Raw genomic sequence first — 23,470 nt, forward strand, 5'->3', positions numbered from 1 at the left:
GCATTGTCTTTGATTTTTACTCCAATCAGGATGAGCTGGTCAAGCAGGGGGACCATCTGTAATGCCAAAGTCACCTACTACTTAGTCAGCCAGCAATAATTTCGGTTTCCTTTCTCTCTCACGAAGGTGTGGCGTGGCACCCTGGCCCGCATGCGGTACAAGAGGACCAAGGCAGCCCTGACAATAATCAGGTACTACCGGCGCTATAAAGTGAAGTCATACATCCACGAGGTAGCCAGACGATTCCACGGTGTCAGGAACATGAGAGACTACGGGAAGCATGTGAAGTGGCCAACCCCACCAAAAGTCCTGCGGCGTTTTGAGGAAGCCCTGCAGTCGATTTTTAATAGGTAAGAACGTGTTGGTAAGTGCCACATTTCCTATCCAGTGGCACACTCCCAAATCCCAGGCCACGGCAGCGGCTCAGCTCTCTGCTGTTCTGACGTCTACCTCTCCCTCTGTCTTGCGTTTGATCGATTTGTTTTCAAAGGGCATCTGCTTAGCTCTCAGAATAATGGAACTGTCAGCATAGTTTTCCTGTAACACTTGACAGCATCATGCCACAACATCCAAATGCCTGGATCCAAGCCACATTTAAGATAAACTACCAGCATGCTGTCCCCACTTCCTGTCATTAGCAAAAAACATAAATAACTTCCTTAAAATCAACACACATATTTCAAACTAGCAAGTCACATTGATCCTGTCAGGGTAGCAGCTCTCAGTCCAGCTGTGCCTGAGACTAAGGAGGAGTTCCTGCAGTCCTGATGCCCTGGGCCCACCAGAGAATCTGTCTGATGGAACTGAGCATGGGGCCAAGGCCTTTAACGGTTCCCAGGTGGCTTTAAAGTGTAGCTAGGGGAGAAAACAACTATTTTAGACCAAGATTTTTTTTAAAAAAAATAAATACCCATGGAAAAATCTGGACCTTCCCAACTGATTTTTTTTTATGACCTGCCCTGAATCTGAGATTATCTTTGCCTAAGTCCTTCCTCCTCATATGTTTAGCTAATTTATTGACAGCATGTACACAGCAGAGACAGTGGTCATATAATGTCTTCAGAGAATTGGCTCCAGACCCCCTGGAGACACTAGATCCACAAATTCTTAAGCCCCTAACATAGAATGCTGTAATTCATTCATTCTTTCTTTCTTCCTCTCTTTTTGTCTTTTCTTTCTTTCTTTTTATGACAAGCTCTTTCTATTACATAACTCTGGCTGTCCTGGAACTTTCTCTATAGACAAGGCTGGCCTTGAATTCACAAAGATCCACCTGCTTTTGCCTCTCAAGTGCTAGGATTGAAGGGATTAAAGGCATGCTCCACCATGCCTATCCATTTTGTAGTACTTTAGTCAAAGCTGTATCCTCTAAACTATCTATGGTTTATTTCTAATACATAACATAATATTTTGTATATGGTTGTTATTATTGCCATATTGTTCAGGGAGTAATGAAAAGGAAAATCTCTGCATGTGTTCAACAGAGTTACAGCCATTGATGTCCTAACTATACTAGCCATCTGAGGCCAGCTGAACCCAAGGATGCAGATCCTGTAGATAGGAAGTGCTGATGAAATCTAGTGCTGTCTTAGGCCAACCATCTAGTGACATTAACCAAACTAGAGGCTCCCTAATGTAGTCATTTAATATAGTTTCCTTTTAAACCACTACTTGATGTTATGAATATAGAACTACTTCAAATTGTATGCAGAATTGGACTTTTATCTTCTTTAGAATTGACTCTGCATTGATAGACTGTATGCAAAGATAGAGAAATCACATGATAGAAAACTCATGAATATGTATCTCATTTGCACTTTATAAAAACTATAAGATGCAGACCTAATGGTGCAGGCCCATAGCTGCTTAGGGGGCTGTAGTAGGAGGATCACAAGGTTAAGGCCAACTTGGATAACTTAGATCTTGCCTCAAAAGATTAAAGGGGAGGAGGGTTGGTGTACAGGTCAGTGGTAGAATACTTGCCTAGCACAAGGCCTAGATTTAATAATTCAATCCATAAATCAACCCAGTACCATAGAAGGGGGCCAACAAAAGGGATAAACAATATAAAATTAGTGAGAACAAAAAAAGCAGAACTATGACAGTCCTTAGTTCTCAGATACAATGCTGGAAGTATTAGCTTTCAATCTTGGCAAACATTTTCATGTGCAGATAAATTTTTATTAACGCTATCTACTACTTGGATATTTTGTATATTTTAAAAGTACTTAAGGTCTTTTTAAATTCATACTTATTTCTAAGTTAGAAATATGTTTATATAAAAAGTTGAAACCCATCATACTATAAACTCCTATTTTTCTTCTTTTTTTCTGAGATAACCACTCTAGCAATATTTTAATACCATTATAAACTTCTGCATATGCTTTTTTGAGTGCAAGTACACATACGCGTACACACACACACACACACACACACACACACACACACACTGTAAAAAGCAGCACCATTGTGGGATAAGGAATCCAGACCCCAGAACCCAGTTCACATTCTGATTTTCTCTGGACTGGCCATGTAACTTTGAGTAAATTAGTTAACTTCTTTGTGTGTGTGTGGCAACACCTTATATATCTTGGGCCAAGTTGTAACTTGCTATATATAACAAGGTTGACCTTTAACTTCTGACCTTCCTGCCTCCCATTCCTGAGTGCTGAGACTGCAGGCACGCATCATGACGTATGTGTTGCAGCCATCAACTGCCAATCGCTCCTTAGCTAGAGACAGGACCTCATGAGCCCATCCCTCATCCACAGTGAAATTCTGACTGGCTTGATCTTGTGCAGGTCTGAGTTTATGAATGCAATGGCCCTGTCATGTCCAGGAGACAGACTCTCACACTGCTCCTTCATCCTTCAGCTTCAACATTCTCCCCACCCCTTCCTCCACAGTGCTCCCTGAGCCCTGGGGGATGATATAGATGTCCCACTTAGGGCTGAGCATTCAAAGTCACTTATTTTCATCCCTCAACCAATTATAAATATCTGCACTAGCCATTACCCACTGCAAAAAGAAATGTTTATGACTGAAGTTGAATGCAGCAAGTCTATGGGTACAAATATAAATACTTAGGAAGCAATTTGACGACATAACCATTTAAAAAAAACAGTAATAGTAGGTTCCCCCTAGAGTCTATTGCCTCCCCAGCCACAGGCTTTTGACAAAGTTTACAGTGGTGTATACGGACAAATTCCCTCCTGTGGAGAATGCCTCAAATCTTCTCAGAAAGTGGTTGGTTGCCTCTGTATAATAGTCATACCATTTGTATTAGGAGGCACATCTTGCCTGGCAGGTTAATACTATAGCATGCAGGCTCCTGTACTGGGTAAGACCACTGATGTCTTTTCTCCTTGTGGCCTGCTTAGAACCTTCTAGCACTATAAAAACTAGCCATCGAGGAGGATGTTTCCTGTCAGGAACTTCAAGATCATGTCTCTATGTCCTACAACCAATGTATGTGGTATCTTCAGCAGTAGGGTCACCAACTACTTATGGTGGGCAGTCTTGAGACACAGTGAGAGCCTGTGTTATTGGTGAGGGACTGGCTGGAACCTCCTTCATTGATAACTCATAGGAAGACATCCCATACCTGGCACTGAAATTTTCAGTAAATAATGCATGTCTTCTGTGAATAGCATTTCTACACATACATGGTACTTTCATTCAAACTCCCTTTTTAAATGTATTTTATTATATTTATTGTATTTATTATATTGAATTAGCTTACAAAGCAGTGCATCCTTGGTTTTGGTTAGCCCAGTCCACTCTCCCATTCCCCACTTAAACCTGTAGCTCCCGATGTGCCCCCTTTTTCTCCTGCCCCATATATTCTCCTACTGCCCTCTCCCTACTAATGCCTCCCTACCATAGTCATGTCTGGCTTCCTGACCTCTACAAGCGTGCCATGGATCCAGATATGAAAAAGAACATGGATAGTTGCCTTTCTGAGTCTGGGCTCTTGCAGTGTAATATTTTCCAGTTCCATCCACTTTGCTACATATATCATAATTTCATTTTTCTTTATACTTGAATAAAGTTTGCGTGCATGTGTGGACACACCACATCTCCATTATCCATGCATTGTTGGGCATCTACGTGGATTCCATTTCCTAGCTGCTGTTCAGGGCAGCACTGAACATGGACATGCCAGTATCTGTGTAGTCAGAAGTGGGGTCCTGTGGGTATATGCCCAGGAGTGCTCCAGCATGTGCATGTGCATGTGGATGTGCTTGCTCTATTTTGGAAAACTTCTACACTGATTTCCATAGTGGCTGCACCAATGTATACTCCTGTTTAATATTTATGGTGACCATAAATGATTGTGATTAAATTCAGATTGTACTCTGGCCTGAGCAGGCTTCCTTTTAAATTTTAATGTTTTATTTTAAGTCTAGAACTAATTAATTTTTGTATAAAATTAAATTTACTCATCCAACAAATATTTACTGAACGCCTGGTGATTTGCAGGCACTAACCAGGCTTCCAGGGATACAGAGATGATGGGGCAGAATAGGAAAGATAGTCCCACCTCCTCACAAGAGTCATAGTTGATGAATATATGGAAATACTGTTCTCTCTCTCTCTCTCCCTCTTTCTCCTCTCTCTCTCTCTCTCTCTCTCTCTCTCTCTCTCTCTCTCTCTCTCTCATTCTCTCTGAATGAATCTTGCCATTTGTATTCATCTAGTCAGGCAAACGTTTTTCTGTAAAGGCCCTATAGTATTTTGGGCTGTGCAGGCTACAGGCTACATATGGTCTCTCACATATTCTTTGTTGTGTTAAACATGGAAAAATGTAAAAGAGTCTCCCTAGCTCACAAGCAGTATAAAAACAGACCTTGAGCCACATTTAAAACAAGCTGTAGTTTATGGATTCCTGGTATTGAATGTTTTGTTCTGTGGGATTCTATGAGATGTGTGTTAAAGAATTCCAGTGTTACTGTGGGGTTTCTTTTTGTCTTTCTGGAATCTCCGTGTATGTTAATTGTGTTATTTTTTTTCTCTGTTTGCTTTTTGTTATTGTTTGTTTGGGTTTTTTTTGTTTGTTTGTTTGAGACTGGGTTTCACATAACCTAAACTCAAACTCCATTATACAGCCAACGATGACCTTGATCATTTGATCCTCCTGCCTCTGCCTCCCAAGTGCTGAACTGTGGCCCTGTGTTATCTATCATGCCTGGCTCTTCCCGATTGTGTTAAGATCATTTCTTTTCCTCACAATAACTTTTTGTGGCTGAGACTTTTTTGTCCTTTTCCTGTCAATTGAGGTAGCTGGTCTTTATGACTGCAGCTGTTGTTACCTATCCAAATTTAGGTATTGTAGCTTGTATGACCAGGATAAGAAGTCATGTGGTGCTCACCATGACTGAACAGGCCAGATGCCTAAAGCTCAAGTGTGCTTCTGTGCTGAGGGCCTGCAGAGTCAGGTGTGAGCCTTATCTTGGGCCATTGTGGGAAATAAAGCAGAGACAGGGTGGCCAGGCACAGGAAAGGGCACAGTCAGAGGAAAATCTCTTCCACCAGCATTGTAATCTGAAGCTCTAGGGACTACTGGAGCAATTGTTGAGCAAGTTACTTAGTGCTGTGGGGCTTGCCTGTCACCACTGTCCTTAACCTTGACCACTGTTTCTCTTCTAGCCTCTTTAACAAAGACCTCAGGGCAGTCTGTGTCATATGGGGTGCTGGCAAGCCATTGAAATTCAGAGGGGGGCTCACACTGTAGTGCTGAGCCTTTGTGATTTCTTTAGTGGTTTGTGATCTACCAGGGCTGACCCTACCAGCTGTGACTCACTACAGCTATCACCTCTTGCCCTTGCTCCCAGCCCCTGCCACCCAGGTCCCAAGGTTTTCTGGGTCTTGCCATAAAACCTATTCCTGAGAGTTCATCTCCTCACTTGAGCACACTGGCCCACAGTGAGCTACTTCTCATTAGTACCTGCTCATGTCTGCCAGAAAGTCCTCACAGGCAGGGTATTGACATCCATCCCTTGTCCTCAGTGTCTAGGTTTTCTCTAAGTCTTTCATTTTTATTTTAGGTGAAACTTACTCTAGTGTTCCTTAGGAACATAGTTTAGGAATCATTGACCTTGACTGTTCATTCAATTAAAGACAGTTCGTTGCTCTTAGCCTCCTTGAGTGCCACTACCTACCACAGCAGAACAAGAGAACAGAGACAAAGTTGCTGCTGGGAGCATAAAATTCTTCTGCTGTTCTCCTCAACCAAGAATACTCTTGCTTTATGTTTGCAGATGCTGATACCAAAAACAGATAAAACCCCTTGGAGTCATCCTTAAACTTCCTCTTCCCAGCAAGCTAACCCATCTGTAAATACCATTGGCCCTTCCACCAGAATGCATCTAGACTAACACTTATCTCTGATCCCATCACTGCCTCCCTAGCCTGATTCACATTCCTCTGGTGTGTGTTTTAAAGAAATGGCCTCCTAACAGGTCTTCCTGACCCTAGCCTATAGCGATGACAGTAGTCCTAGGTCATCTTGTCTCTTTGCAGAACTCTCCAGAGCTGTCTCACCTCATGCAGAGTAGAGACCAGAGTCCCGATAATGCCCTCATGACTTTGTGGGTTCATTTAGCCCTAGCTGTCCCTCTGACCTCTTCTCTTCCTTTCCCTGCCCCATTCTACTTCAGCTTGTCAGGGTCCCAGGTTTTCCTCATAACTCACTGAGCAGTCCCCATCTCAGAACCCTTGCCTTACTGTAGTCCCTTCTGGGCATGCTCCTGCTCAGCTATCCTCCTTATGGCTCCATTCATCCATCCTTACCAGAGGACCCTCCCTAGCCACCCATGTAAGCACCGTCACACCCACTCCTTCCTTCCAAGGCTCTCTCTGCCCTCCTCCCTTGTTTCCCTACTAGCAGGTACTCAACAGCAGCTATTCACCTCAATCACACACCCACATGGTTTTTGTCTGTTACTCTTAAAAGCACCTGGAAGAAGGCTCCTTGGGCTGTTTTACTTATAGCACTGCTTCCCCTGTGATGTCGGTTGTTTTGTGCCCAACTGGTATTGTAAAAACCGAAAGCCACAGAGTTCTAGTCACTTCAGAGCACACAAAGAAGTTGTTACAAAATGTTTGTCTTCAGGAAACTATATTTTAGCAACTTCTGTATAGGTTTTATAAGCATTTTCCCTTTTTAGCACAATATATAATTACTTCATGCTATTTAGTGACGGCTTGAAACACTTCGGGTAGTGAATGAATGTCTAAAGCCTATACATCTTGTTTATTTGCTTGTAGATGGAGAGCATCCCTACTCATCAAGACAATACCTGCATCAGACCTTCCCCAGGTCAGGGCAAAGGTTGCAGCCATGGAGATGTTGAAAGGTCAAAGGGCAGACCTTGGGCTCCAGAGGGCCTGGGAAGGCAACTATCTTGCTTCGGTAAGTCCAGAAGAATAGTCTGAGTTCATGCAGCTCTGAAAAGAATGTTTCCCTAAGAATTTCTAGAAAAGGGGTGGATGTTTAAGGCCTAGGTTCCAGCCTCAGCACTGTAAAGCAAAATTAATGCCTTATAGAGAAACTAAGTAATTTCTCTGAGGTGCTCAATTAAAAGATCCATTGCTTGATACATCATCTGCTTTGAAAGGGGTTAGAGCACATATATTAGCATACTCTATAGCTTGGTCTTTGACCTCTATTAAGCAGCCTCCCTACATAGCTCCAGGTGCCCTGGAACTCACTGTGTAAACCAGACTTGTCTCTAACTCACAGATATCCACCTGCCTCTGCCTCCAGAGTGTTATGATCAAAGGCATGCACCACAACATCCAGCTTCAGCAGCCATTTTTAATTATAAACTTTATATCATTCTCAAAGGTCTGTTTCCCCTTTTCTCTTATTGCCTAATTTATTGTTTTTATTGGACCTTTGATATGATACTACCCTTTACTAGTTTAGCATCTTGGCGGGAAGATAAAAGGGTGCATGTGAACCTGTATGTATAGTTGTAACACAGTGAACCTGTATGTACAGTTGTAATACAGTGAACCTGTGTGAACAGTTGTAACACAGTGAACCTGTATGTACAGTTGTAACACAGTGAACCTGTATGTATAGTTGTAACACAGTGAACCTGTATGTACAGTTGTAACACAGTGAACCTGTATGTACAGTTGTAATACAGTGAACCTGTGTGAACAATTGTAACACAGTGAACCTGTATGTATAGTTGTAACACAGTGGACTGGGCAGTTGGCTTAGCACCTATAGTCTAAGAATTCTCTTCTTGCTGTTCCCTTGTTCCTTCAGAAGCCAGATACACCTCAGACCTCAGGCACTTTTGTCCCAGTTGCTAATGAACTGAAACGCAAGGACAAATATATGAACATTCTCTTTTCCTGTCATGTCCGAAAGGTAAGTAGCTCTTGAACCAGACTATCCTGGAGGGAGAAGACAGAGGAAACACATATGTGGTCCTCAGTGAAAACTAGCAATGTCATGCAGCTGGAAGCAGCCCAGTGAGCTGCCCATCTGTGCTAGGCTGTGTTGGAAAGCCTGACTTGACCATTTAGAGTTATGCTAATAAAACCTCCCTGAGGGAAGGGGGTAGTCTTGGATAACTTTTTTTTTTCATTTATGTTTTTGAGACAGGGTCTTATAAAGTCAAGACTGGCCTCAGAATCACTATGTAGCCAAGGGTAGGCTTGAGCCCCTTCCTAGTCTCCCTGCCTCTGCCTCTTCAGTACTGTTTTCAGGCGTGTGCCACCTTGCCCAGTTTGGTCAGCATTCCTTTTGTAAACACCTTCGGTGCTTTCTTCAGGCCAAGGATTTGTATTTTACTACATGTATGTCCCTCACAGCAACCTACAGGTTGGCTCTTTATTGAGTGGCTATTTATTGCCTTTATACAAGTGTCATGGCTGCTTTAGAACTAGATTTGCAGGAGCTGGAGAGATGGCTCAGCAGTTCAAGAACCTGCTGCTCTTCCAGGGAGTCTGAGCTCAGTTCTTAGCACTGTGTCAGGCAGCTCACTGCCTGTAACTCTAGCTCCAGGGGCCTCTGATGCTGCTGGCTTCATGAACACCTGTCCTCACAGACACACATGCATACATGTAATTTAAAAATAAAAAAATACAGACAGAAGAAATGAGAGTAATTATGAAAAAGAAGCTGATAAAGTAATCCCAACACAATTCCACAGATGACTGAGATCATGCTTGGCTTAACGAAAGATCCTGTTGTCAACGTAGCACCAAAGGAAAATTCAAAGTTAGCAAAGACCTCAGAAAAAGCACTTTATTTCAAATTTTAAGAAAAAAACTTAGTTCCAGTATATGATTCAGATCAGAGTAATGAAATGTGGTTCTCCAGCTATAAATCTGGCAGACTCTAGTAAAGAGTGTTTCCAGGGATTTAGGGGACACTGCTGCCTGGATCTAAGGTAGTTTTGAGTGGGCAATTTGGAAGATCTACCAAGATTTTAAATATCCATACTTACTTACCCTCAAACTCCTCAACTCAGATTTCCTTACAAATATATTTGCACAGATATACATATAAGTTTGTAGTGGTACCTGATAAAAGTTTGTTTAGTAAATTCTGAATGTATACATTAAGACTGTAGTGTAGCTGTTTTAAATGAATGGAGAAAGACTACAAGTGGGAAGGGAAGAGACAAAAAGAATCAAATGATGGATTTTAAGATAGTGAGTTTCAGCAAGGAAAAGACAAAGATCCCTGAAATACAAGAAAAAGTTCAGTGAGCTGGGGCGTAGCAGTAGCAGAAGTCTACCCCAGCATGTGCAAGGCTACATTCCATCCTCACACCACAGAAGAAAAGGGAAAGGGAAGAGAGTGACCAACCCCATTAGACAGCCATTGTCTCAGAGGAGCCATGAGAGCCCAGTGGATTCCCTAATTGAAAACACAGCTGAGAGCAGACTTCCAGAGAAGTAGAGAAGAGTAGATGAACAGAAGAGAGGAGAATTGCCGTGTGGAAAGAATTGTTAGATCTTTCGAGGGTCTGGTATAGACATCAAGTACATACTGCTCAGACACATACAGAAGGAGACCACTCTAGACTGGGTGAGAACCACCATCCCCAAAGGAGAGGGAGGTCATATGCTGGTGCTGGAATCCTCCAGGCAAGCTAGAGACTTGAGGAACTCTAGGTAGAGCACTGTCAAGGATCTGTAGCAGTATAAGAAGTAAATAGCCCTTTCTGTCCTCCAGAACTAACCTTAAAAGCACTTCTGGAAAGGATCAAAGTCTCTAAGTGGCCTAACAGCACATAAGAGAAAGCTCAAAAAAGTTTCCAGAAGCATAGAAATATCCAGCACTCAGAGGTAAAAGTCAGAATGCATGACATCCAGTCAACAAGCTTACAAACAAGACATTGAATTTACAAAGAAATCAAAACTCAGTCATCCAAGAATACACAGACAAGATTATTGAGGCAATTATTAGCATTCTATTTTATATATTCAAAAAAGCTTGAGGAAAGATTGGACATGTTTAATAAATACATAGAAGACTCTTAAATAACCTATAGTTACATTTATAAATATGAAAAAAAAATGCAGTCAATAAGATTAACAGGAAGTTAGACTTTACAGAAGAAAGATTAGTAGATTTGGACTGGAATGGCTCAGATAGGAAAGGTGTTTGATGCCTAGTGCTGGTGTCTTGTGAAGCCAATCGCTCAAACCCACAAACCCAAGTAAAGGTGAAAGGAGATAAAGGAGGCCACAAAGATGTCCTCCAGCCTCTACGTGTGCACCTTCAACACATGCGCACAGAATAAAAATAAACTGACATAAAATAAATCTTATTTAAGCCAGGCGGTGGTGGCGCACGCCTTTAATCCCAGCACTTGGGAGGCAGAGGCAGGCAGATTTCTGAGTTCGAGGCCAGCCTGGTCTACAGAGTGAGTTCCAGGACAGCCAGGGCTACACAGAGAAACCCTGTCTCAAAAAAAATCTTATTTAAAAGGTTTATTAAATATCTTAACTGCATAAACTGTATAAAATAAATCTTAAAACCAAAAGAAAGGGAGAAGAGGCTAAGAGTGCGGGGCTCTGTGGAAGAGCACTTGCCCAACATGTTAAGGACCTGAATTTCATTCCCCAGAATTTGTCAAAAAAAATTACAAACAAAAACTCAGTGAACACAAATTGGAAAATGTGTGACAGGGAACAAAGAACAAGTGGGACAAAGAAATAAACTGACAGATGATAAGTGTAAACCTAACCTTACTGACCAGAAACGGCGTGCCCTCCTGGCCCTGAGGAAGCTCTCCAAACCTCCTGGAGGTTTCATTCTGTAGGCAGGATTGTTTAAGTCACTGTTGGCTGGTAATTAGCTTAGCCCCTAGCCTTAGCCTTTCTCCTCCCTCTGAAGGCAGTTGCTGGGGAGAGCTCCCGAATGAGACAGAGGTCAGCCTTCTAATCATGCCTTGGTCTTGGCAACCAGCCTCCATGGCTCCTGTTACAAGGGTTTTGTGAACTTTGTATTGGGAGCCAGGAGCAATAGGACAAGTTGAACATTCAGAATCTGAAACGTCGTGAAACCTGACCATCTTGAGTGCTGGCATGGCATTCAGAATGTTTCAGACTTCACACATGCAGTTTGACCATTCTAAAGAAGAGTTCAAGTCCAAGTGATATGAACAACAGGACAATGACTTAGACTGAAACAAATGTCATTGAGGAAAGTTTGCAGTATCATCAGCTCTCCACATTCCAGTTGTGAGTTCTGAACTGTGAACCCAGGAGCTCCACTTTATTGACTATACCTAGGGATAATCACCAATCAAAAGGAGGCTTTCGTTATCCAGATGTACACATCCACACAAAAAGTTCCTGTCGTACTTCCTATTTGTGACCACAACAGGAATATACTTGTACCCACCACCTAGGGAGGGAGGTTATGCCCACTCTTGTTTCTGGTATCATGCTATCTGACAATCAGAACAGTCAAAGAGAGTCAGGTGGTTCTGAGACTCTGGCCATCTGTAGAAAAGCCTGCTGCGATGCTTCTCATTCCAGGGAGGACAGTTTAATGCCTGACAGTTTCATCCTGGGTTCTGGTGAGTACAAGCTGAAGAATTCTTGCTGATGGCCCTGTATTTCTAAGTTTAGTACAAACACCCTTCATGCATGCTTAGATTATGCTGTCTGTAGAATTTTTTAATCCCAAAGGTACACCAAGGCAAATTTGGTATGCTTTCAAAGAGCCTTCCTCCTGGGGCGTTGATTATTATAAAGTGTTTGTTAAGGTGAGAGACTGCAAATAGCTCCTCTCACCACTATGCTCTGTTCTGTTCTGACTCTGCAGCAACGTTATCTCTGACCGCTGCTGTGGAAGTAACTGAAACCATAAGCAGCTGCCTTGACGAGGCTAGAGAAAACAGAAAGCTAGGAATTTTTTCCTGGGGTGAGGATTTTAACTTTGAGTACAAGAAACAAGGTGAAATTGTACCTAACGCTGAGTCTGTGGTCCAGCTTTACCATCACTCCACGAAAATCAATAGGAAATAATTGTAGTGTTCCCATACCATAACAGTGTTAAGCGAGGAGTCACCTGTGTGTGTTGAATTTTTCATTTCTGTGTTGATAGAGCCGAGTTAAGCAATCTACAGCTTTTATGCTCTTAGACTTGATGACTTTCACGCTTACCTGATTCTTGTTTTAAGGTTTGAGGTGCCGAAATAGAAGGTAAATATTTGTTCATATGAAGAATATTTCTGAATAGCTTCTATCTGCTTTGAGGTGGCTTTTTCCCTTGTTTTTAGATTAACTCATTATATATCATAAAAAGGATCTGTGGTCTTCTTTTCTCAACTCAAATGATTTTGCGAGATTATATAACAGGGTTTTAAAATTATATTCTCTTATGCCCCATGTGGTTTTTTTTTCTCCAAATTATTCCATAAAAGATAAGGGAAATAATTTTCACTTATTTTTCAGTTTCTATGCTAGGTGTTCTCTGTTCTACATAGTATAAGTTTGATGAAAATGATGATGAATGTTCTCCAAAATATTTTCCACAGAACCACATTTTTTTTTAAATCAGTAGGCATTTGTTCAAAAAAAAGATTATGTAGACTAAATGTGCTGTGGAAAAACTGGGTTAAGCACACTGCTTTAATGCAGAATTCTCAGAACCTTTGGTAACTTTCTGGGCTATAGATATCATAGCAAGAGCTGTGGTTTGCAGTGTTTATCCATCCATCCAGACATGGGACCCTTTCTTACAAAGCTCTGCATAAAGCCAGTGCTGTGCAGAGCAGCTAAGAGGATCTTCACACTCAGTGCTTCAGATCTTCCGGGAAGTAACATGTCTGTCAGGGCCAAAACAGAGGCTGTGCAAAGTTATCCCCAAGCACACAAACTGTACCATGGATACCCTTTAATCAGAGGCACACCTGCTATCATGTTGAAGACTAAAAATTATGCTTTTATTATACAGTAAATGTGTAGAGAATTGACTAATGGCTAAAACCAAGGAAAGAGAGAAGATAAATTTCCATGTCAAGTTTGAATTTTAGTTTACTGCATTCTGCCTGTAGCCCTGCCTGTCTGAATGCAGCTATCTGAATATCCTACCAAAGCACAGTGTTTTCAAATTAGCCTCTAACTTCTTTGTTGGTATCTTGGAAATAGAATGTGGGAAGTAAAGGATGTAGAGAGAACGTATATGACATATCTTGAGATGCCTTCTGTTGGGGGAGAAGCTTCTTGTGCTTGTTTTGTCTGCTTGCCTTTCTCAGTGCATGGGAAGCTTGACAATGTAGAAGTTCAGAAAAACCTTGGGGCTGCAGAGATCACTCAGAGGTTAAGAGCACATGCTGACCTTCAGAGGATCCATGTTCAGTTCCTAATACCTACATCATTCAGCTCACAACTGCCTGTAACTCTGGTTCCAGGGGATCCACACCCTCTGGCCTGCAAGGGACCTGTACACACATAGTACACATAAATAAACTCACACAGTACACACATACACAATAAAGAAATAACTGAAAAATAAATAAACATGTTATTAAATGTTAATCCAGGTACATTGACTAAAATATTACCTGAAATAGCCTAACAAATAAGTAGCCATAGTTTGTACAATGTCCTATAGTTAATTTTATCTCGTAGGGCAAAAAAAGTATCTGGAAAGTCAGGCATTCTGGCCCTCAGCCTAAGACATTCTGCAAAAACATGTATATTTTTTCATAATATCATTTTCATTTTTTCTGTGATATTATTTTCAGTCCTTGCTCATTACTCTCATTTCCAAATGCTAATCTCAGCTTCTTAAGATAGCCCAGAGCTTCTGACATAAATGTTATCAATTGGATTACCTGTTAATTGCTGATTAAATTAGTTCTTATTATGTTCTAGTTACGTGCCCTTATCAGACACGTGATTCACAGAACCTTTTCTCTGTCTCTATAGGTGTTCTATTCACTTCCTTGATGGGGTCTAGATTTTATATTCCTAGTTGCCAACTTCTACATTTGCCATGTTTTCCCTAACAAACTAAAAAATTTTGTTGCCAAACTCTACATATCTGGAAATTGTCATTCTTTTGAGATCTTAGTGTACCATCCATGGTGACAGTCTACTAAGACTTCATCTCTATAGTCAGCGCCTCTGAACCTAGGTTTTTCTAAATATAACTTGGTTCCCTTCTCCATGAGATACTATGACTTATTGATTGGTTGGTTGTTTTTTTTTTTTTTTTTTTTTTTTTACAGGTGAATCGATTTAGTAAAGTAGAAGACCGAGCAATTTTTGTCACTGACCGTCACCTGTATAAAATGGACCCCACTAAGCAGTACAAGGTGATGAAAACTATCCCACTGTACAATGTAAGTATACATCAAATAAAAGACTCCTATTTCCTAGACAGAGGCTGATGGGATAAACATGCAGCCTCTGGCTTTGAGGATCCCATGTCTTCCTGGCATCTTACACCAATTTTGTGTTGTACCAAAGCATAATTTTCTATAAGAGTAGTCAGTTTCTTGTAGAATAACTAAAACAGTTTTTAAGAATACGAACAGTGGTTGTATGTGATATATATTACATACTGTTTACACATAATGTAACCTGCTTGCACATAGTGTGTTATCTTATTTACTTTTATAAGTGTTGTGTGTCCATGTGGGTACACATGTCCTCAAGGGTGCATGTGGGGGTCAGAGGACAACCCCAGGTGCTGTTCCATAGGAGCCATCCTTGGTTTTGAAGAGAGGCTCTCACTAACCTAGAACTTACCAAGAAGGCTAGGCTGGGTGGCCAATGAGCCACAGGGGCTGTCCCGTCTTACTTCCCCAGTGCTGGAGTTATAAGCATACACCACTGTGCCCAGCTTCTTCATGTGAGTTCTGGAGCTTGAGCTCATGTATTTATGCTTGTATGGCAAGCACTGTTCTGACTGCACTATCTCCCAGCTTGACTTTTATAAATTGTCTATGAAAATGGAACCAAGTAGAAAATTACTTTGTAGAAACATTACTGCTTTCACTTACTTTTTCTGTTATGTGTGTATGTATGTATATGCATGTGTGTGTATGTGTGTCATGCACATGTAAAAGCCTAAGGTTGAAGTTAGGAATCATCCTCAGTCACCTTTTCCACCTTATTCTTTGAAGTAGGGTCTCTCCATAAAATCCAGAGCTCACTGATATGGCTAATCTTGCTCTTGAGGATTCCTTGTCTCTGCCTTCAGAAGCTCAACCACTGGGCATTTACATAGGTTTCTGAGGATTAAAACTTCAGGATTCACACTTGCACTGTAACCACTAAGTCAGCTCCTTAGCCCCCACTACTTCTATTTTAAATATGAGATTTATGTATCTCCTAGAAGTTAGTCTTTACCAATATATTCTACAACATTAATTTTCTAGTTGAATGATTTCTGATCTAAGTCCACTCTATAGTTGACTCTAGGCTTTCAAATTCTACAATCACTTCTGAAACATGAGATTTGTTTGCTATCTTCCTGAATCTCAATGTGAAACTTCACTTTTGTTGTTTTTGAGACAGAGCCTTGCTGGTCTCAAACTCATGAGTTGATGTGACCCTCTAGAGTAGCCAGGACTATGAGTGTGCTCCACCACAGCTGGCTCACATCTTTTCCAAAGTTTAATAGTGTTAGTTTTACCCAAGTGACTGTTCTGTTCTTTAGAAGCATCTACTGGACTACTGAGTCTTTTAATCTGTGGAGCATTTTTCTGCCTGCTAGTTCTTAAATAGGGAAGTCTGTGTTTAACCAGTGTTGGGGTCTGTGATAGCCAGTGTCATTGGGGCTGGGATTGATCTCACTGTGGTACTCCTCCATCTCCCCCTACCCTACCACACACAGACCTCACTTCAACAGAAAGGCCAATGAATTGCCACTAAGGAGAAACTTTAGATTGTATATAATCTTCTTAGCCAAGACCTGAAATCTATCAGCCACAATTTCAGCCTAACAGCCTGCAGACTTGGAGCAAGAGAGGCAGAAGAGTAGACGAGGGAGAGAATTATATTTTGTCAAAGTCTAAGGAGGTATGAATGCAAGCAAAAATAATCATGGTCTGTGATTTGTTTCTTTGCCTTTATTTCTATTAAGGGGAACCCATCAAGTTCATGATATAAATTCAACAAATAGTTAAACAACTCTTTAAACTGAAGTGTCTTCCTTTTAATTTTTTTAAAGATGTTTTGGGGGTTTATTTGATTATGTATATATGTGAGTATATTGGCGTAGATATGTGCATATTCTTGCCTGGTGCCCACAGAGTCCAGAGAGGCAGTTGGATCCCTGGAGCTAGAGTTATAGTGGTTGTGTGCCACCCAGCTTGGGTGCTGAGAACTGAACTCAGTTCTTCAAGGGTGGAAAGTGCTCTTAATGACTGAGCCATGTCTCTCACCCCATCTTCCCTTTCTGCATTGACTACAAATAAAAGTCTTAAAAACCTGTTTTCACTTATATCCATTTTCCCATAATCATTGCTAGTAGCATTGACAGTTATCATAAAGAATGACGATATTTAACTACTCTGGGAAAGTAAACATCTGAGGATAGATCCCCATTGTTGTAGATGTTCTCAGGGCTCTACCCAGGTTGCTTTGTATCCCATGATATTTTTGTGCACACACCCTAATTTTCAGCAGCCATCATCTTTGTCAAGAAGCTGCTCTCAGCCAGAGCCCCTGCCCTCTCAGATAGATTGGAAATGCAGTGAGCAATGGGCACGAGGTCCGTTCTGCATCACCAAGATCTTTCCCAGAGCTTCCCCGCAGAGCAAGCTGCAGGTGCCCACAGAGTGGCTGCCTTTCTTCTCCTGACCCAGGTCCCTCCCCCTTGTCCTCCCAGATGAGCCATGCACATTCATCAACCCTCACCTTGCATCTACTTCTGGGAAGAACTAACTTCAGAGCAATGGAATGGCTGCCTCCTTCAATGAGGCAAGCTGGGTACAAAAGGGACCTCCAAATGTAGCCTGAAGGGCTTTTTAATATTGAAGTAAATATGGAAATATTAAATATTTTATTATTAAAACATTTTGAAAGTAAAACCAAAGGTAAAGGCAATGAACCATATGATGATGCTAGAACCTGGGAGGAGCTAAAGGAAAAAACTTACTACCTCAGCTGTGGCTGGGCACATGCCTGAATCCCAAACTACCTCAAGTAGCTAAAGGAGGAGGATCAAGTGCTCAAGACCATTCTGGACTACATAGTGAATTGAAGCCACCTGAACACTATAGTGAGACCGTGCCTTCAAAATAAATATTTAAAGTGTGTGTGTGTGTGTGTGTGTGTGAATGTCTGTGTGTGAATGTGTATGAGTGTGTGTGTTGTGTGTGTATCCACTTTAACCACATTGACTTTTAGGTATTAGTATAGGTCCAGTGTCAATGCTCAGGGAATGAGGAATCTAACATTCAAAATGGAAAAGAATTCAGCAGTTGGGGGTGAACATTTAGGAGTGGATCCATGTCAGATTGGAGGAGGAAATTATGACTCTGGAGAGAAAGAAGGTGGATTATTTGCAAACATCCACAGTTGAAGGGGAGTGCAGGGGGGATTCACCAAAAGAAAGGGAGTAATAGCCAAGCTCTGGGGTTTTTGTGTCTCTCATCTCCCCATGTGCTTGTTGGCTCTGTTTGCCCATTAGAGCCACAAGGTTATGATGTATCATTCTAAGGAAGAAAAAAACAATAAGAATATCATGTTTAAAAATCCATTTGAAAAGTTTTCAAGACTAAAAATGATAAGTATTTTTTTTAAGATAATCAGTACAAAATACAGCAAACTTTCCCACTTCTAGCCTCCCAGTCTCTGCTCTCCCTCTCATCTGTGTAGATTCCCTCTCTGATCTTGTTTGGCTCTTCTGTCTCTGAGAAGAGATTGTAACCACATATTGTTGTAAGTATGGTTTATTAATCATGAGGATATGCATGGTGATAAGGGGAAGGACCTGGAATCATGGCCGCATTTCCGTTCCAAGGCATCTCTACAGGATTGCATTATCCCTACAGCTCCATCAGCAACACAAGCACTGGACAGTCCTTTTGGTCTCTGCTCTTTATGTGCTTTCTTGCTCACCCCAAGTTAGAGTGAGTCTCCCCAGCAACCATTCAGTTTCACCCTGCAGCAAGGAGTTCTACATTGTGGCTCAGAAGAGGGCTGCCATAGCAATTGATGCCTCATGATCCAAATTCTACTTTTGTGCCTTGTCAAACACTTGCAAATCTATGCATATGGATAATTCCTACAAATTATTTTGGGTATCATTGTGTCTTCCCACTACTATCATGACTATTGTCCCAAGGCCCTAACCATACTTGAACTTTGGTCACAAATTGTGCTGAATATTGGAATAGGTCACTAAGTTTTCCTAATGGGAAAGAATGCTAGGCAAGAAGAGGTTTGAGTACAGCAGGTTCGTAGGGCATTTTTTAAAGATGGATGGATGGATGGATGGATGGATGGATGGATTGATTGATTGATTGATTTTATATGAGTACTCTGTAGCTGTCTTCAGACACACTAGAGGAGGACATTGGATCCCATTACAGATGGTTGTGAGTCACCATGTGGTTGCTGGGAACTGAACTCAGGACCTCTGGAAGAACAGTCAGTGCTCTTAATCACTGAGCCATCTCTCCAGCCCTCATGGGGCATTTTTAAGCCACTAAACTAGTGATTCTCAACTTTCCTAAATTCTATGACCCTTTAAAACAATTTCTCATATTGTGGTAACCCCAAACATAAAATTATTTTTCTTGCTACCTAACTGTAATTTTACTACTCTTATGAATTGTAATGTAAATATCTGATATGCAGAATATCTGATATGTGACCCCAAAGGGATCGAGACCCATAGGTTGAGAACCACTGTACTGGTCTCTTTTTAGCCACCCCATTTCAGTTACCAAGATCCCAGTCTCTCTCAAACAGGGACTAAAACTGTGTTTATAAACACCCAGTATGGGTGATACTCCATTTCCTTAACTGCCTCCATCCAGGCAATAGAGGTCCAATATCAAAGCATCACAAAACTACCAACCAGTTCCATCATTCTCAGCACCTCCTAGATTTTTGAACTTGTGTAATCTAGCAGCAGACTAGTGTCCCGGCTGCTCCCTGTTAGTGAGCACATCAGCCATTCTCTGGGATCACCAAAGGGAAGCTAAGAAAACTGCTTCATCCCTTCAGCCTGGGGCCGCTGACCTCCTGCTACAACTGTCCCTAAAATGCACAACCCCACTGTGCTCCTTGCTTTTGCTGTATCTAGAATTGTAGTGAGCAGGTTCAAGGTACCTCAAGTAAAATGAGGGAATAGGTTTGAAGACACGGCTACTGGAAAATTTGTCAGGATTTTAGCAACTGTATACTATTGTCAGTTTAGACTCTCAATAACAAGCCATTCAATTCACATTACTTAGTGTTTATTATGCCACATAGGTATTGGAGTCATAGAAATGCCCAGTCACAGACTCTGCCCTTATTCCTCCCCACTGAAGGAAAACAGATACACAAGTGTGTGTGTGTGTGTGTGTGTGTGTGTGTGTGTGTGTGTGTGCTCGTGCGCATGCGTGTACATGTACATGTACAGAGGAGGGGGAAATTAGTAAATGGAGTATGATAAGGAGAAAATAAATTAGAGAAGAAGACAAGAAACAGGAGTAGACTGTCATTTGGAATAAGGTCTTCAGGCCTCCCTGAGTGGCTGACATTTAAGCAAAGACTTAAAGGAGTTAAGGAATCCACCTATCTTTACTCATGTGAAAGTATTTTAGGCAGAAGGACAGCAAAAGGCAGACACAGCAAGTAGAGAGTCCTCTGTGGGAAGTATATTCAGGATCTTGATCTGGTGGTGGCTGCCCCAGTGTGGACATGTATAGACATCCATCAAGGCATTCATCTGAGATATGTAAACCCTTGCGTGATTGTCATGCATAGAAATGAAAAGGGAGAGAGAGAAAGGATGCTGCTGATAAAGAGGCAGGAGAGATGTCATCAAAGGGAGAAGGAGCACAGAAGAAGACCATCACTAGCCTGGGGGAGACAGCAGCATCCACAGACAGTGGCGTGTGAGGCCAGGTCCTTTACAGTGGGAAATGCTACAGTGATATTCCACAGCCTGACTGTTCCTCAGAGGAAAGGCAGCCATTGACTCCATCAGGGTGGGCCCTTAGTGAGGAGAAGCTAAGGTCTGCACAAGTAACTAACAGTGCCTAGAGCTGAATCCTGCTCTATGTTCCTGACCTTGATGGTAGATGCTTTGCCCATTTCATTCAATAGCACATGTGTTTTCCGGTTTTGTTTTTTTTTTTAATTTCATTTTCACTTTTTGTTCTGTTTAGTTGTAAAGACGGTCTTACCTTGTAACTCAGACTGGCCTCCACCTCCAAGTCTTCCTGCCTCAGCCTCCCAAGTGCTGGGATGTCAGGAGAACATTACAGTGCCTGGCCTTTTCTGTTCTTTGAGCTATTCATGCTCTAGCTCTCCTAGATGGGTACTTTTAACTGCTTCAGTTTTTAAATATTTTAAATGCATTTGAGACTATATATGTTTGTATTTAAGAACGGTTTGAGTTGAATTTTACTTTTGATGTGATATTGGGCTTGTTTTCATTTTTGTTGTGAGGGCTTCTTAAAGCCATGAGTAGTTTAGTAATGTTATTTAATAGATGGTAATTTACGGTGCTTGAGTGTGTATGTTCCATGGGAAGAGACTTCATTTCCCCATTGTTCATTACTGCCACACTTACCATAAACTAAGAAACCACATGTCCTCTTCTGCTTTCCGTACCATAGTCTATCAGTCTATTGGTTATCCTTGCACCAATTACAATTTTTACTACAGTTGGACACAGTTTTATGAATTCTAAGATAATGGTAACTTCCCAGGCCCCTTCCTCTCAATTCATCCCACCTAGATGGGGCTGAGTCTCAATAGTAGAGTCTTTGACTAACATGTGAGACGCCTAGATTGATCCCCAATACAGCAAAGCAAAACAAGTAGAATTTACCCCATTCCAGCCAAACACTCACTCACCACACCACAAGAAGAGAAAGGATGTTGCAGACGGTGACAAAGGTAAGCCTGTCAGGAGAGATATAGACACCTACACTCAAGCTATGTATTTTCCCCTAACCCTCTGGGAACCTCCGGCCATTTTCCTGCCTCTCTGGATATACCTTCTTTAGAATGTCATGTGTTGGGGTTGGGGATTTAGCTCAGTGGTAGAGTGCTTGCCTAGCAAGCACAAGAACCTGGATTCAGTCCTCAGCTCTGAGAAAAAAAAATAGAATGTCATGTGTCAGCAAACTTTTCAGACTGGCCTCTTTCACCTAGCAGCAAGCATTTAAGGCTGCCTGTGTCTTTCTATGGCTTGGTGGCTCTTTTTTTTTTTTTTTTTTTTTCAATCAGTGAATAATATTCTGTTATTTGGTGGCACAATAATGTGTTTATCCATTCACTATTAAAGGACACTTTAGTTGCTTCTGGTTTGGAGCAGTCATGAATAAAGCTATGATAAATATTTGCATGCAGGTTTCTTGTGTGGACATGAACTCTTGGAAGAGTTGAATAAATATACCTAGAAGTGCCCTTACTCAGCCACAGATAAGACTCAGCCTAGCTCTGTAAGAACTGAAGAACTGCCAGTTTTCTTCCAATGTGACTGTACCATTTTGTATTCTAAGCAGAATTAGGGTGCCTATTTCTTCACATTCTCAATTTGATATTGTCCATTTGTTTGTATTTCACCCATTCTAAAATCTATATAGCCATATGTGTGTGTGTATACATGTATATATTTTTATTACCCTAAAATATATAACTCAGTATTCACTAAGTCTCCATTTTTAACCATAAGAACTATCTCCCTGCTCTTTCTTGGTTTATATTAAGGTGATAAAGACTGATTTTTTAAATAAATGTAAGTTATTTTGTTTAAAGATACATTGGGTACCCTTTCTCCCCTCTGCCAAGCAAGCACTGTACAACCATTTGTCTTTTAAGAGTGGTTTTGGCCAATCTTCTCAGGAAAGATAAAAATGAGACATCATAGCAAATCCTTGGGAATATTTTCAGCAAACATTGTCCTCACAAATGACAGAGTCATGTAATAGTAAAAGTGGTCTGAGAAAGAAACATTCAAGTTAACAGGTGACCCCTTTAGCAGCTAAGTGACTGTCTATTTACAAACACTGTGGGGTTGGGTTAGGCTTTCAGCCAGCTGCAATCTGTGTTGCTATCAAATCAGTGTCTTCCCTCACAGTCACTTTCTGTACTAGATTTTTATATTGTGCTTTTAAATTAAAGCATTAGTTCCAATACATTTGTCAAGAAAGGTTTGAATTTCTGCAAGGGACAGTATGGTCAGGATTTGAGTATCTTATGAATCTGAGAGATCTTTGCTTGTTACGACTTAATGGGAGAACAAAGGAAAGATACTATGTTACCTGCATAATTAGCAGTGCTGGATCCCACGTCTTTGATCACCACGTCTTTGACTCAGAATTATCCTGAGAAAGCACTGTTAAGTTGATTAAAAAAAAAAAAAAAAAAAAAAAAGATGATGGCTCCCTGCAGTTGGGGCATGCACTTAAATAAATGTACTTCTGCATTCAGGTTCATGTAGATGTATGTGCACCCAGACCAGTGCTCAGAAAGGAGGCTGCCTAGGTTAGGTGGAATTAAATCTGCTTGTTGCTTTCGAGGGAGACCATGTAAGCTGAATCACTTAGCGTAAGTGCCACTGCAATTCTTCTGTCCTCCTTTTGTTGGTGAGTGTTAGTTTTGCTGATGAATTAGTCTGAAAAATGGTTTAAATCTGCCCATTAATGTTGTTTTGATATAGAACCTTTTATCAGAATGGGCTTGAGGGCTAAGGACGTAGCCAATTAATTACTCTCATCCTTCCTTTAGTTCTGTGTGAAATACAAAACAAACAGGGAAGAGGAAAGAGACAATTATCTGAACTGATGTGCAGGTTCCG

The 23,470-nt window shown here is 41.3% G+C and overlaps 1 protein-coding gene across 4 annotated transcripts in view; it reads left to right on the forward strand.

Annotated features, from left to right (window-relative positions):
- The window catches only part of Myo1d (myosin ID), a 281,386-nt gene that overhangs the window by 166,194 nt on the left and 91,722 nt on the right, over positions 1–23,470 (forward strand). For all 4 annotated transcript variants that reach the window (XM_076936189.1, XM_076936188.1, XM_034505907.2 and 1 more), the window contains exons 17-20: positions 127–350; positions 7,270–7,414; positions 8,282–8,386; positions 14,721–14,834. In XM_076936189.1, coding sequence (XP_076792304.1) covers positions 127–350; positions 7,270–7,414; positions 8,282–8,386; positions 14,721–14,834 — 588 coding nt within the window. The remainder of the gene's footprint in view (positions 1–126; positions 351–7,269; positions 7,415–8,281; positions 8,387–14,720; positions 14,835–23,470) is intronic.

The sequence above is a fragment of the Arvicanthis niloticus genome, chromosome 6, assembly GCF_011762505.2.
Source record: "Arvicanthis niloticus isolate mArvNil1 chromosome 6, mArvNil1.pat.X, whole genome shotgun sequence".
NCBI classification, from domain to species: Eukaryota; Metazoa; Chordata; class Mammalia; order Rodentia; family Muridae; genus Arvicanthis; species Arvicanthis niloticus.